Source organism: Sarcophilus harrisii, chromosome 2, assembly GCF_902635505.1.
Source record: "Sarcophilus harrisii chromosome 2, mSarHar1.11, whole genome shotgun sequence".
Lineage (NCBI taxonomy): Eukaryota > Metazoa > Chordata > Mammalia > Dasyuromorphia > Dasyuridae > Sarcophilus > Sarcophilus harrisii.
In genome coordinates this window covers 56943837-56957492 of record NC_045427.1, presented here as the reverse complement: position 1 = coordinate 56957492, position 13656 = coordinate 56943837, and the positions used below count along the sequence as shown (strand labels likewise).

General features: G+C 56.9%; 1 protein-coding gene across 1 annotated transcript; it reads left to right on the top strand.

Moving 5' to 3' along the window:
* The first annotated feature begins 1595 nt into the window (after positions 1 to 1595).
* HSD11B2 (hydroxysteroid 11-beta dehydrogenase 2) lies at positions 1596 to 13642 on the top strand. The gene is made up of 5 exons (XM_031950283.1): positions 1596 to 2045; positions 10355 to 10567; positions 11882 to 12067; positions 12245 to 12382; positions 12655 to 13642. Exons 1-5 carry the CDS (start codon positions 1787 to 1789, stop codon positions 13020 to 13022), a joined length of 1164 nt encoding a protein of 387 aa, XP_031806143.1. The 5' UTR covers positions 1596 to 1786; the 3' UTR covers positions 13023 to 13642.
* Positions 13643 to 13656: the final 14 nt, after the last annotated feature.

The window sequence follows — 13656 nt, the reverse complement described above, 5'->3', positions numbered from 1 at the left end:
CTAGAATGTCCCTCAGAACACTGAATATTAGTCCTGGAAGAGACCCTACAACATCAAATGAGATAATATATGCAAAGTGCCTTGTAAACTCCAAAGTGCTATATAAATGTCAGCTATTTTTATTATTAATGGCAGAAGTAGAAGGCATTTTAGGACACAGAGCATGGAATGTCAGAGCCAGAGGGGACCTTCAAGATCTCTAGTCCAAAAAATATAGATCACAAACCTAGAAAGGATGTTAGGACATATGGGAAAACATACCCTCCGGGCAACCTGAGCACTTTCTTTTTTTTTTTTTTTTTTTAAGGGAGCAGAGCTCTAAGATCAGTTTCAGTTGTGTCCAGGGGGCTTTGTCTCTCTCCCCTTTTCCTCTGCATTGTCCTGATTCAGGGGGAGACTCCAGCCCCGGGCTCGGAGAAGATGCGTGAGCTGTAGGACTCAGGATGCCCTCCTGTCACAATCCTGCTTTTTCTCAGGAGTCTTGGGGTGGGGCTGGGGCGCACGATAGTGTAAGAAGTGTACTTCTGTCTACTAACCGTGTGCACAAGGGTGATGCTGTGGCGCTGTGGGTCATATGTTTGTGCTCATGTAAGTCTGTACCTGTGCCTTTCCAAGAAAAGAAAAGGGAGGGGAAGGAAAAAAACGCAGAGAGATAGAAAGGCGGAGAGAAGAGACAGAGACGAGAGAGACACATTCAGACAGAGGAAAGAAAGACAAAGGAAAGAAGAGAGGGGAAGTGAAAGGGGGGGAGAAAGAAGAGAAAGGCGCAAGGAAAGAGGAGAGGCACAGGACAGGATCGAGGAAAGAAAGGAGGGAGGAAAAGAGATGGAAGAGTAGAGGGAGCGAGCGTGTGCGTGAGCGCTGTGGGTGTGTGCGGGGGCACTGAGTCAAAGTGTGTGCAGGGTGTGTGGGGGGGAGAGAGACCGTGTGGGGACCCCGGTAAAGGAAGCGGGGGATGGGGGAGAACTCCACGCCGGGCTCAGAGCAACGTCCTGACCAGCGCCCGGGGCGCTCCGAATACAAAAGGTGGTGCTGGGGGCTGGATGCCAGGGTCCCCCGGCCGCGAGGTCCGCCCGCTAGGTGCTGTGGACAGATCCCTCCCGCCTGCACTCGCGGCGGTCCGGAGCGCCAGGTGCCCGCGGGCGGCACGGCGGCGGGCGGAGCGCGAAGGGCGAGAAGCTCGGAGGAAGCGGTGGCCCAACAGCTCCGGTCGGGCTGGGCCGGGCTGGGCCCGGTGGGACAGCTAACTCCTCCAGTCAACTTTGTTCCGGCTTCTTCGAAAGCCGAGCCGAGCCCTGCGGGCGGAGGCGGGGCCGGCTGGGAGCGGGAGGGAGGCGGCCGGGCGGGCGGGCTGGGGCGCAGGGCCGGGGGCGGGCTCGGCCACCAGCTCCTAGGCTGGGAGGGGAAAGGAGCCGGGGGAAGGGGAGGGGGGCACCTGCCCGGGCTCGGTCGGCCCGCGGGGGGCTGGGGGGGGGCAGGGGAGGCGGGCCCGCGGCCCCGGGCGTCCGAGGCCGCCCGGGTGGGGGGTCGGATGGCCCGGGCCGCTCCGCCCCTCGGCCCCGCCCCCTCTGTCCTTTATAAAGCTCTGGGGGAGCGGGCGAGGGCGAGTTGAGAGAGAGAGAGAGAGGGAGTGAGTGCGTCCTGCCGCCTGGCTGGACCCTCCGGCCCTCGGTCCTCCCCCTCCCTCCCTCCCTCCCTCTCTCTCTCCCTCGCGCCCTCGCTCCCTTTCTCTGCCCTCGCTCCCTCCCCGGCCCGGCGCGGCTCGGACCCGACGCAGCCCCGGGCCATGGAGCGCTGGCCCTACAGCTGCGCGTGGCTCCTGGTGGCCAGCCGCGCGCTGCTCCAGATGCTCCGCTCCGACCTGCGCCTGAGCCGCGCGCTGCTCGGGGCCCTGGCAATGCTAGCCCTGCTGGACTGGCTGTGTCGCCGCCTGCTGCCCACGCTGCCCGGGGTGGCCGTGGTGGCCTGCGCGGGCTGGCTGGTGCTGTCCCGCCTGGCTCGGCGGCCCAGGCTGCCCGTGGCGGGGAAGGTGGTCTTCATCACTGGTGAGTGGGAGGCGCAGGAGTGGGTGTGGCGCTCGGGGGCGCAGGCTGTCCTCCCCCTCCCCACCGGACCCGGCGGCAGCCAAGTGGCTAGGTCCCGAGGGGCCCGAAGCAGGAGGGGGAGCAACGGACCGCTTGCGGGGAGACGGCGGCGTCTCGGAAATCTGGAGTCAAAAGATCTGGATTCTAATCCTAACTTCGGTACTTTAGTAGGTGTGAGCTGGGGCGAGGCACGGCAACTCTTTGTGCCTCAGTTTCCTCATTTGTAAGGTAAGAGGATTAAAATAGGTGAGGAGAAGTCCTTTGCAGGTCTAAAGACCACGGTCCTAATGCTTTCTCCAGACCAGTGGGCACAGCTCACCAGAGGTACCCAAAGCTACTCTGCCCGTGCATGAGAGAGACTCCCCTCCACCGAGCGCCCTCTCGGATCTCCTTAATTAAAATCCCTACCTGCTGGGGAGGGGCGCGGAGCAGGAAAGCTGGACAGTGGCTGAGGTGCTTTGGTTAGAGAGCCTGTTGTCCCAGTGATGGGATGCCGCTGAGTCGTGGTGGGTGCCTGATGCCAAACTTTCTGCTCCGGCTTAATGGACCCTGAAACTGTCATTGGGTGGGGTGAACTTGGGGGGGTTTCAGTCTCCACACACTAAGTCTTGGTGGGCATGGAACCAGTGACTCCCTTTCATTTGGTAGTGCCCACGATCAAGAAAAACGGTGCTGAGGGTGGTGCCCTCTGAATCAGAAGAAGGTTGCGGGTGAATGTTATTGCTTCCAGGCTGGCAAACGAAAGAAAACAAGGGAAACTAAGTCCACGGAAAGGATATTGGAATTGGAGTCAGCCTTTCGCTGTTTACCACCTGTGTGTATCTCACTTCCCTTCACCTGGGATTCAGTTTCCTCATCTGTAAATTAAGGGCTGTTTCTGCTAGCTTGAATATAGCAGGAGCTCACATGAGGAGCAGTTTGGAGACCAAAACTAAGGATCTCACTTTCTTAACACTTAGCTCTCCAGCATTTCTGGAGTCTGTTAGATGCTGTCCAAAAAGAGGGAAACATGGAGGGATGCACAGACACAGTAAACTTCCTGTTTGGGAAGGGACTCTGGGTTACTTGTGTGAACGTATCTGCATGCATACATATACATTCTTCTGGGTATTTCTGGACCCCATAAGAATCATAGACTGGAAGGGCCCTAGGACCTAGAATGATGGAACTGGATGAGTCTGGGAAGTTGGCTTGTCCATCTCCTCCATTCCGTGACCTATGGGAAGAGAAGGGGAGGCAAGGGATCATAGGTTGTCTAGATGTGAGTGGAAGAATGAGGAGGACTCTTAGGCTGAGGTTACTCCTGCCTGGCACACGGGGCTCTGACCCCCCGACTACCAAAGACACTTCTTGTGATGTTCACTTCACTGGGTGCTGTTTCTTCTGTTCTCTGGGGTGCTCAGCCTTCTTAGGAAGTGAGGTAGGAGATGAATGTAGAGGGCAAATCCAAGGTGGGGGAAGCAGAAGAATTAGTGATGTCTCTCTGGGCTTTGTAGCTGACGGTGAGAAAGCTGAAGCTTCATATGATTTAGAGCATCATAACTGAGGAAAGGAAATTACTTGCTTAGGTTCACTTGAGTTTTTTGGTGGAAGGTGGGATTTACACCTAGTTTTCCAACTCTCCATGTTCCCCCCAATCCTGCCTGGTGCCCAGACTTGAGGGGGAGGGCAGCTGGGATGACAGCTGCAGGATTCTTGGTTGTCTCAGTGATACCTTATCGTGAGTGAGGACTGAGGAGCAGTGGGGAGAGATGGGTCAGGGATTTGTGTGGGAGAAATAAGAACTGCACCTCAACCCCCAAGGCCATCAGGGCCTGTGTTTGTGGCCAAGAGTGGGCAGAGGCCTGGGAGGAGGTTGAGCAGGGGGCTCAGGTGCCTCCTAGACTCTGGGCTGAGCTGAGCTTCCTTTGTTTGGAGATGGGAATAAATCTATCAACAGAAAGGGGGAGTAGACACGGAAGGGGAGAGGGCCCAAGGGACTTTTCTTCTTCCTGTCAGACTGGCACTGGCTCTCAATGCCTGAGGTGATGAGAAGGACTATGGAGAACCAGCTCACAGTGTCCCTCATCCTTGACTAGGATTGGGGGTGGGTGGATGGAGGAAGATGATAAAGGACAGGGCTCTCCAGTTGGCCTCAGACCTCTGGGGCAAGGAGACTACTTCTTCCTTTCAAGTGCTGCCTGATCTGTCAGCTGCCCTCCTATGTTTTCTGGGTACCCTCTCCAGGGACTCAGGCCTTAGTGGGGCAAGGGATACCTGATCTGTTATGAGGGGAAGAAGGAAACCATGTTGTGTGGTGGAAAGAGTACTGGGCTTTGAGTCAGAGAAGGGTTCAAATATTGGATGAATTCTAAGGTTCATTCTATCCATAAATCTTATGATTCTGGGAATAAGCAGTTGCGAGATTGGGTTGTGGCTGAAGATTTTTAGGAGCGGAGAAATACAAGGTTGAAAAGACACAGGATGTAGACAGCCCTGAAAGCCCAGTGAAAAGATTTGAACTTTTATCTTTTAGGCAGAGGGGAGCCATTGAAAGATTTGGAGCAGAAGCTTGAGAATGGAATGTAAGCTCCCTGAAAGCAAGTAGTATTAATTTGTTTTTGCATCCTCAGCAAGCACCCTGCCTTTGTACATGATAGATACGTAATAAATGTTTGTTAATTGAATGGAATTGAAGTAGAGTGTGCTCTGGAATGGGGGGGGGGGAAGGAGAGCTGGAGGCAGGGATGCTGGTAAGACCTTGGGGTCCTAAAGATTGGAGCTGTCCTAAAATGGTGCCTTGCTAAGTAATGAGTTGCTTGTCAAGGGAGATACTTAAGTAGAGGGGATGGTTGCTTGTTGAAGATATTGTAAAAGGCCTTATTCAGGAAGGATTTCTGATGTCCTTTCTAATTCAACATTACCAGATGCTAGCAGCCTCTTCAGGAGGGGAATGAGAGAGAGAAAAGGAGAAGTGAGAAGTAAGAGTCTGCACATTTGGAAGAGCTTGGTAGACTGAGGTGGTCCTATGAGTTTGGGTAGAAATGTTAACTTCCAGAAACTCTGGCTTGGCTAGGATTCCCAATAGAGATCAGCAGCATGGATGGGGGTGTGGTATGGGGATGAATTGCTTGCTTCTAGAAATCTAGCCCTGGAGGTTGAGTATATGTATAGGGAGCTCCACTGAGACCCACTTACTCTCTTCCTTGGGAGTCCATTTCTATGGGATCTCCAGCACCAATCCTGCATCCTACTTTTTTAAAAAAAATTTTTTTTTTTTTTTACTATTTCATAAGATATTATCCAATTACATGTAAAAATCTTTTAATAACAATTTTTAAAAATTGAGTTCCAAATTCACTCTCTCCCATCCCTCCCTAATCTTGAGAAGGTAAACAACTTGATTTCAATTATATGTGTAAAGTCATGCAAAACATATTTCCATGTTGCAAAAGAAAACCAAACAAAAGAAAACAATAAAATAAAGATAGGAAAAGAAGTATGCATTCAGTCTGCATCCAGAGTTCATCGGGTCTCTCCCTGGATAGCTTTTTTCATCATGGATCCTTGGAATTGTCTTGGATCATTGTCTTAAGGAGAGTAGCTGAGTCTTTCACAATTGACTGAAACCTATTTTGAGAGCCTCCTGGATAGAAGCCCTACCTCATGGACTGGCAGCATAGTCGGGAAGTTTGCCCTTAAATCCCCTTTGCTGATGCAATTAATTTTTTCTTTGCTCAGGAAAAAGTAGGGAGGGAATCTCTTCATCAGTATCCAAGCCAGACCCCCTTTCTCTGCCCATGTATTTCCCAGGCTGTATGGAGGGCATTGTAAAGTTTTCCTTCCACCTCTTTTTCCCTTCTGGGGACTCATCCCTATGGGAAACCAACTTTGCCCGTCTGTAGAACCTGGGGCTGGAATCAGTAGGTGTAGCTTAAACCACATTACAGCAATCCCATTGACTGTTGGGGATAATAATAGCTATCTTCCTTAGGGGGTTGCTGTGAGGAGGGGGCTGGACAACTCTGTCAGATTCGGAGTTTGAGTGGAGGTGGTGAGCTGTGGTAGTGAAGGGAATTTTCCCAGAGGGAATTCCTTACTCCAAGGGATTTCTGGTCCAGACCAATACCTAGAGATGTAGAAGGTTTAAGAGAAGTCCAGCTGACCTGGAAGAGCCACAGACATCTGGGGACTCATCTGATCCCTTACACGACTAGAAGATAGGGTATGGAGCACTTATCCCTTATCCTTTCCATCTATTTCCTTTCAGGTCCGTGAGAAACAAGGCTCAGAGGCCTCTTTGTTGTTGTTCATTCATTTTTTAAGTTCTGTCTGACTCTTCCTGACCCCACTTGGGGTTTTTCTTGGCAAAGATACTGGAATAGTTGCCTCTTCTCTCTTCAGCTCATTATACAGATATGGACACTGAGGCAAATGGGGTTCAGTGACTTGCCCAAGGCACCTAGCCTGAGGAGTGGCTGAGGTCAGGTCTGAACTCGGGAAGACTCATCTTCCCGACTCCAGGCTTGGCACTGTCTACTTTAGCTGCCCCCGGGATCTCGAAGCGTCTGTCTCCTTGATTCCAAGGTGGTGGGTATTGGAGACAGGGCGATGTTGGGGCCAGGCTCCCACGTCCCAGCTGAGGGAGAGAGGGAAGAGCTCTGGTCCACAGGGAGGAGCCCTCCCGGGGCGGCATCTGGCTACCCCAGGCTGACATCCTGCTTCCCTGCTCTCACCTCCCTTCCCTTTTATGACCCAAGTGAGGGGGTTGAAGTGGATGTTTCTAAAGTCCTCTCTCTGCTCTGTCATTTGTGCCTGAGACTCTCTCCCTGCTTTAAAGTTGGGGTTCTCTCCTCTCCGGAGCTCACCTCCCCTTACCTGGGCTAATGAAGGAGATCAGAGAGACCCCCCTGAGCCGGGTAACTGCTCCCAGTGCTGGAGGGGGAGTGGGAGAGGGTCCGCTCGCCCCCCTCCCACCTGGCAGGGACTCCTCCACAACCTCAGTTGTGCACCCAAGACCCACCGGCCAGGCACACAAACCTCGGGCGGGGGCGGGCCAGCTGCCCCCTCTGCGCGGCCAAATGGGCCAGGGGGGAGGGCAGGACCCGGGAGGCCTCCCTTGGGAGAGGAGGGAAGGGAGCCCGGCCCCCCTTAGGGAGCTGTTCCATCCCTGCACACCCTGGTTCTGCCCCCGCACGGTCGGGCTCTCCCAGACACACACGCTCACTCCCGCGCGGACGTTTGGGCAGGGGCGCACGGAGAGGGGCCCGGCTTGTGGGCAGGGACACCCGCGGGCGCGAGGCAGGGGGGGCTGTGGAGGAGCTCGGGCGGCCCTGGGCTCCGGGCCTCGGTCCCCCGGCTCTGGGACGCAGGGTGCGGGCGGGATGGGCCGGGCCCCCCGGAGTCCGCGTTCCTCGCACACTCATGCCCCGATAGGCCGACGGCGCGTCCTGCGGCGGCCGCACACGGGGGACGTGCCCAGAAAAGCGCCCAGAGTGAGAGCCCCCCCGCCGGGAGCCAGGGACGGGGCGCCGGGGGCCCGCTCCGCGCCGCCTCGGGCCGGCCCCTCCCCGGGGCTCCCAGGGGCCGGTGGCAGCCCCGCACGCCGCCGGGCCCCAGACAAAGCTCTGGGTAACCCTGAGCCTGGCTTTGTTCTCCCGAGGTAACGGGAGGGGCGGGGCGGGAGCCAGACGGAGCCTGGCCGGGAGGAGGGGCCAGACGGTGGCGGGAGGCAAGGAGAGGCGGGGCTGCGAGGGCCGAGGGGGAGCGGGGTCAAGGCTGGAAGGGTCCGGCCCTGCCATGCGGGGAAGGGGGCGGGCGGGGTCTCCCTCTGGGAACCCCAGGTGGGGCCGAGGACCCGCCCCCCTCCCGGCCCGAACCTCCCGGGGCAGCTCCAAAAGCGGGGTACGTTCCTTTCCCAGATCTAAGGGCCCCCCCAGTGTCCGTCCGCACGCCCCCCTCCTCCCTCCCTCCCTCCTCGCTGGCTGTCCTTGCGCCTTCTCCCCCTCCCTCCCCTCCTCCGTCCCGGCCAAGCCCCGAGCTGGACATCGGCCCGGAGAGGCCCCGTAGGACTCAGCCGGGACCAGCTGGGCCAGAGCAGGGAACCAGAGACCAGGCCCAGGACCGTGCTTCCCCTCCGCCCCGAGGAGGCTGCCGGGGCGCCGCCAAAGAGCTCATTCACAGCGCTGTCCGCAGGGAAGGAAGCTTAAAGACCATCTCAGCTTCCTCCGCCTCATCTTAGAGACCGGAATCGCGGCTCTGAAAGCGCCTCATTCCGGGGCCTTCGGCGGAAACGCGGAGACTCGCATGCAGGACCTCTGGCTTTGGGCCCTGGTTCTGCGACTCTCAGAAACTCTGGTGGATAATGAATGGGGGGGGGGGGGTAGGATGCGCTCAGGCTGGGGAAGTTTCCATGCAAAGCTGAGATAATGACGCTGTATCCTCTGAGCAAGGGGGAACCGCAGAAAGGATCTGAGCAGGAGTGACAGGATTAGAACTGTGCATCGGGAAGGCCCACAAGCATTAGTTAAGCATCTTTGTTCCAGGCATTGTCCCGAGGGGCTGGGGGGGGGTGGAGGGGGAGAAAGACCCTAGGAGAATAATTTGGAGCTTATTCTGAATACGTGGGGACAGGAAGACCCATTAGGAAGCAATTATGTCTGAAGGTGGTGGTGGAGAGTGTATGCTACGTGTGTGGACACGCGCTGAGGTACAAGTAAATGGTCTGAGTTGCCCAGTTGTGTGTTGTTCACAGAAGTCCTTGGATATGTGTGAGCTCTCAGCCCTACTCGGTTTGGCCAGACTTTGTCCCTCTTGTACCTGGCCAGGCTCTTCTGGGGAGGGGGTAGAAGACCTACCCTGTGGAGACCCAGAAGAGTCGGGGCTCCTTTGGTCAGGAGCCATGGAGGGGGCTATATGTAGAGGAGGGTCCGTCGGTTTGGGGCCAGCTCAGTGGCTCCTAAGCTCTCCACTCTCCCATCTCCATGGCCATGGCAGAGAGTGACACAGGCCAGAGCTGTAGTCTTTAGGTCCCCAGGGGGAAGCCGTCAGGCTGGCCTGGGACTTTTTAATGAGTGCCTTCTCTCCTCCCTACCAAGACCTTGTCCTCTCTGCTTCCCATCATGCCCTGCTTCTGGTCAGTGAGGGGCAGGATGAGGAATTCAGAATGCCTAATTCTCCTTTGGATACAGGGAGAAGCGAAAGAGAGACTGGCCTGCTTCTGGCAGGAAGACATTGTTTTCCTGGGGATAATGTTATACAGACATAAGAACGCTGAATTGAAAAATCTTTCTCCTCCTTGTGACTCAGTTTCCTCATCTGTAGAGGAAGGGATAGATGATGTCTAAGGTGCCTTCCAGCTCTGACTTGCTATTGGGTGTACCTGGTCTCACCAGATACTATGCTGGGCACTGGGGAATATAATGACCGGCCCAGGGTCACATAGCGTGATGTTAACTCTGCTCTTCCTGACCACAGGCCTATCCAGCTCCCAGTGTGATCCTAGATAAAAAAATACAACATATGAGACCCCAAATTTTGGCGGAGGAGAATATGGGCAGCTGAGGGGATGGGGAAGGTGACATGACTTGAGGGAAGCCCGCGTGAGGGCAGAGGGCATTCCAGGAAGGGCTTGTGACCAATGCAAGTCATGGCAGGTGGAGATGGAATGCCACTCACAGAACAGCAAGGGGGGGGAGCATGGCAAGGAATGTTGGAGCTTTAAATGCTGAGCCAAGAACCTGGCACTTTATCCTAAAGGCCATAAAGAGTCCCGAAGCAGGGCAGCTGACAGTCCCCTCTGTGCTTCAGGGATCTGCATTGGTGGTAGGGGTTTGGCCACAGCAGCAGTGCAATGGATAGAGCACTGGCGCTGGAGTTAGGAGGGCCTGAGTTCAAGTCCAGCCTTGGATCTAGCTCTTCTGGGGAGGGGGGTGGAAAGCCCACACTGTGGGGACCTAAAAAGAGTGGGTGTTCCTTTGATCAGGAAGCATGGAGAATGCTATAGGGAAGGGTCTGGGGGCTAATCATGTCACTGCTGCCTACCTCAGTTTCCCCATCCGTAATGCAGGGATAATAATAGCACCTCTCAGAGTGATTGCGAAGATCAAATGAGATGTTTGTAAGGTGCTCTCTTTTGGACTGTCATAAATGCTATCTTTTGCTGTGGAGAAGACTGCTGGGGATGGGGGCCAGTGGACACCAGAACCATATGTCCTACACCCATATAAACCTCGAATGCTAGAAGCTGCCAGCTCTGCCCCTTCAGTAATAATTCTTTCCTTGTCCCACAGGATGTGACTCGGGCTTTGGGAAGGAGACAGCCAAAAGGCTGGATGCCATGGGCTTCACCGTACTGGCTACGGTATTGGATCCAGAGGGCAAAGGAGCCCGGGAGCTTCGGGCCTCCTGTTCCTCCCGCCTGACCCTCTTGCAGATGGACCTGACCAAACCTGGGGACATCACCCGTGCTCTGGAGCTCACTAAGGCCCAAACTACCCGCTCTGGTCAGTCTTTCCCTTTTGTGATCTTGGGAGAAAAGAAAACGAAGGGTGGAGGGCAGGTGGAGAAGAAGGACGGGTCAGGAGTGGACTCACCAGTGGAGGGGCTGAATTAGGGAATGTTAAGCCCATCAATCAACCAGGGTTCATGAAATGCGTACTCTGTCTTGGATATAGAGAATATAGATAGTGCTCAGGGATATGGATTCCAATACAAGAAGTGAGATGGTCCCCACTTTCAAAGAGCTTACCCTTTCCTGGAAATGGTTGTACAGTATGTTCACAGATGCAGTAAATGAAGGACATATGCGAAATAAATACAAAGTAATTGGGGGGGGGGAGAATTCACAGCTAAAGCAATCAAGGGAAGGCCTCCCAAATGACTTTGGCTTAGCCTTGAAAGAAGTTATGGGTTCTAGGAATCGGAGGTAAAGAGGAAAACCATTTCAAGCTGGGGAAAATAGCCTCTGCAAAGGAATCAAAGAAGGAAGTGGAAGAGCAGACCAATTTGGCTAGAAAGGAGAGACTGAAGGGATGTTCCCAAAGTCTTAGTGTAGCTTTAGGCTCTGAAACCTTAAAACTATCCTAAGACTTTGGGACGTGAGAAAGATAAGCTAGGGCTACTTGGGGAGGGTTTTAAATGCCAAACAGAAAAGTTGTGTCTGATCCTAGAGGCATGGAGAGCCATTGAAGGTACTTGAGCAAGACAGTGACACGATCAGAGTCCAGCTACAGAAAGATTAGTTTGGTAGCTGTGTAGAAGTCGGGGGACCAAGTCGGGCTACTGTAATAGGCCAGGTGAGGAGAGAAGTTAGGACAGGATGCACTAGGATGGTTGTAGCGGGACTAGGGAGCAGGGACAGACTCCGGGGATGCTGAGGAGGCAGAGGGGACGGCCCCAGACTGGGTAAAAGCTGTGAGGGGAAGGGAGGAGGTTAGGGACCTGGGCACCCGCAAGGGTAAACAAGTGAGTTGGAGAGGAAGATACGAATCCCATCTTGGCCAGTGTTAGTTGGAGATGCCCGTGGGACGCTGGCTGGGAGTGTGTGTCTGCAGGGGGCTCAGGGGGCAGCTGGAGAGCTGATCATCGCATCTGTGGGAGCGCGGGTGCGACCCACAGGCCTGGAGAGCGAGAGGGTCCGGGAAACGGGGAGGATGTGGGGTGGGGTGGCTTTGCGCAGGCGCCATCGAGCGTGTAAGGCGACTAGCCGAGAAGGATGGGGAAGGGAAGGGCCCCCCAGGTGGGCCGGAGCCTGGGGGGTGGCTGGGGGGGGGGGGCGGGAAGGCCAGGCTGGCCGTGACCATCCTCCTCCGGTGCAGGGCTCTGGGGGCTGGTGAACAACGCGGGCTACAATGACATAGTGGCCGACGTGGAGCTGTCCCCAGTGGCCACCTTCCGCAGCTGCATGGAGATCAACTTCTTCGGCGCTCTGGAGCTGACCAAAGGGCTGCTGCCGCTGCTCCGCCGCTCCCGGGGCCGCATCGTCACCGTGGGCAGCCCGGCAGGTAGGGAGGGTCAGCGCCGAGGGGGATGGGAGTGGGAGGGTCACCGTGGGTGGGGGGCGGGAGGGTCACTGTGGGGGGGGCGGGAGGGTCAGCGCCGGCGGCGGGAGGAGGGGGCGGAGGGCCGGGGTCCCCGCGCCGGCCTTCCCGCTCCGACACACGCGGGTCCTTTCCCACCAGGAGACATGCCGTATCCTTGCCTGGCCGCCTACGGGGCCTCCAAGGCAGCTATGGCTTTGCTCATGGACACGTTCCGCAGCGAGCTCCTCCCCTGGGGGGTGAAGGTCAGCGTCATCCAGCCGGGCTGCTTCAAGACAGGTGCGAGCCCGATGGGCGGCTGACGGCGGGGCCGGGCTGGCAGAGTCGGCTCCTGGAGGGGAGGGGCGCTCTGTACGCGGGGGGTGGGGTCTGGGAGGGCTAGGGGACCCCGCACAGGTAGATAGGCTGGGGGCTCCGACCTCAGGGATGTTCCTGGGGGGGGGGGGATCGGCCTGGGGGATGTCTGGGGCCTCCCAGCGCCCGCATCTGATGCCGGGGGGGTGGCTCTGGGCGTGGGGGGCCCGGCCCAACCCCTGCCGCGGCCCCTGCAGCGCCCATGGAGGACCCCGGCCTCTGGGAGAGGCGGAAGCGGCTGCTGGTGGCCAGCCTGCCCGGGGAGCTGCTGCAGGCCTACGGAGAGGACTACATCGAGCACACGCACGGCCAGTTCCTGCGCACCCTACGTCTGGCCGTGGCCGACCTGAGCCCCGTGGTGGAGGCCATCACGGACGCGCTGCTGGCCGCCCGGCCCCAGGGCCGCTACTACCCCGGCCGCGGCCTGGGGCTCATGTACTTCATTCACTACTACCTGCCCGAGGGGATGCGGCGCCGCTTCCTGCAGGAGTTCTTCATCAGCCACCCCCTGCCCCGGGCCCTGCGGCCGCCGGCCCTCACCCAGAGCCAGCCCAAATCCCAGTGACCGCGGGACAGTGGCCAGGGCCGCGCGGGGGAGTCGCCTGCCCCGGACCCGGCGGGGGTGAGGGAGAGCGCTCGGGAGAGACCCGGGAGTCAGAAGATCGGTGCGAAGCTCAGCTTTCCTTCCCTCTCCCCGCGGACCTTGGACGCTGCATCCCCCTCCGAGCCCTTTCCTTCTAATAAAGGAGCCGGTTTGGATTCCATATCCTCCCTGGAAGGTCCCTTCCAAGCCTCCTTTCGCCTCCCGATTCAGCGTGTGGGCACGGCCGGCAAATCCAGATGTTGCCCTGTCTCCGGCCGAGTGGCCCCTTCCACGGCGGTGTCTCCGGAGCCTTCTTCTGCACCCAGCCCTCAGAGCTGCCGGAGGGACCCCAAGGCTGGGCCTGGCCGAATCTCCGCGAAAGGAAGGTTTTCCGAGGTGCTGGGATCTGAAGGGTTAATTCCAACCACATCTTGGCTGGCTCAAGAATTAGAACCCTTCCTTAGAGCTGCAGGCTCGGCTGTATCCTCTCCACCACCCCGCCTCCCAACTGATTGTCACTTTGAAAATACATGAATAAACTGGAATTTTTATTTCTCCTACAAGTGGTCCGAGCATTTTTTCTTTCTTTCTCTCCTCTCCATTCCCTCCCTTCCTC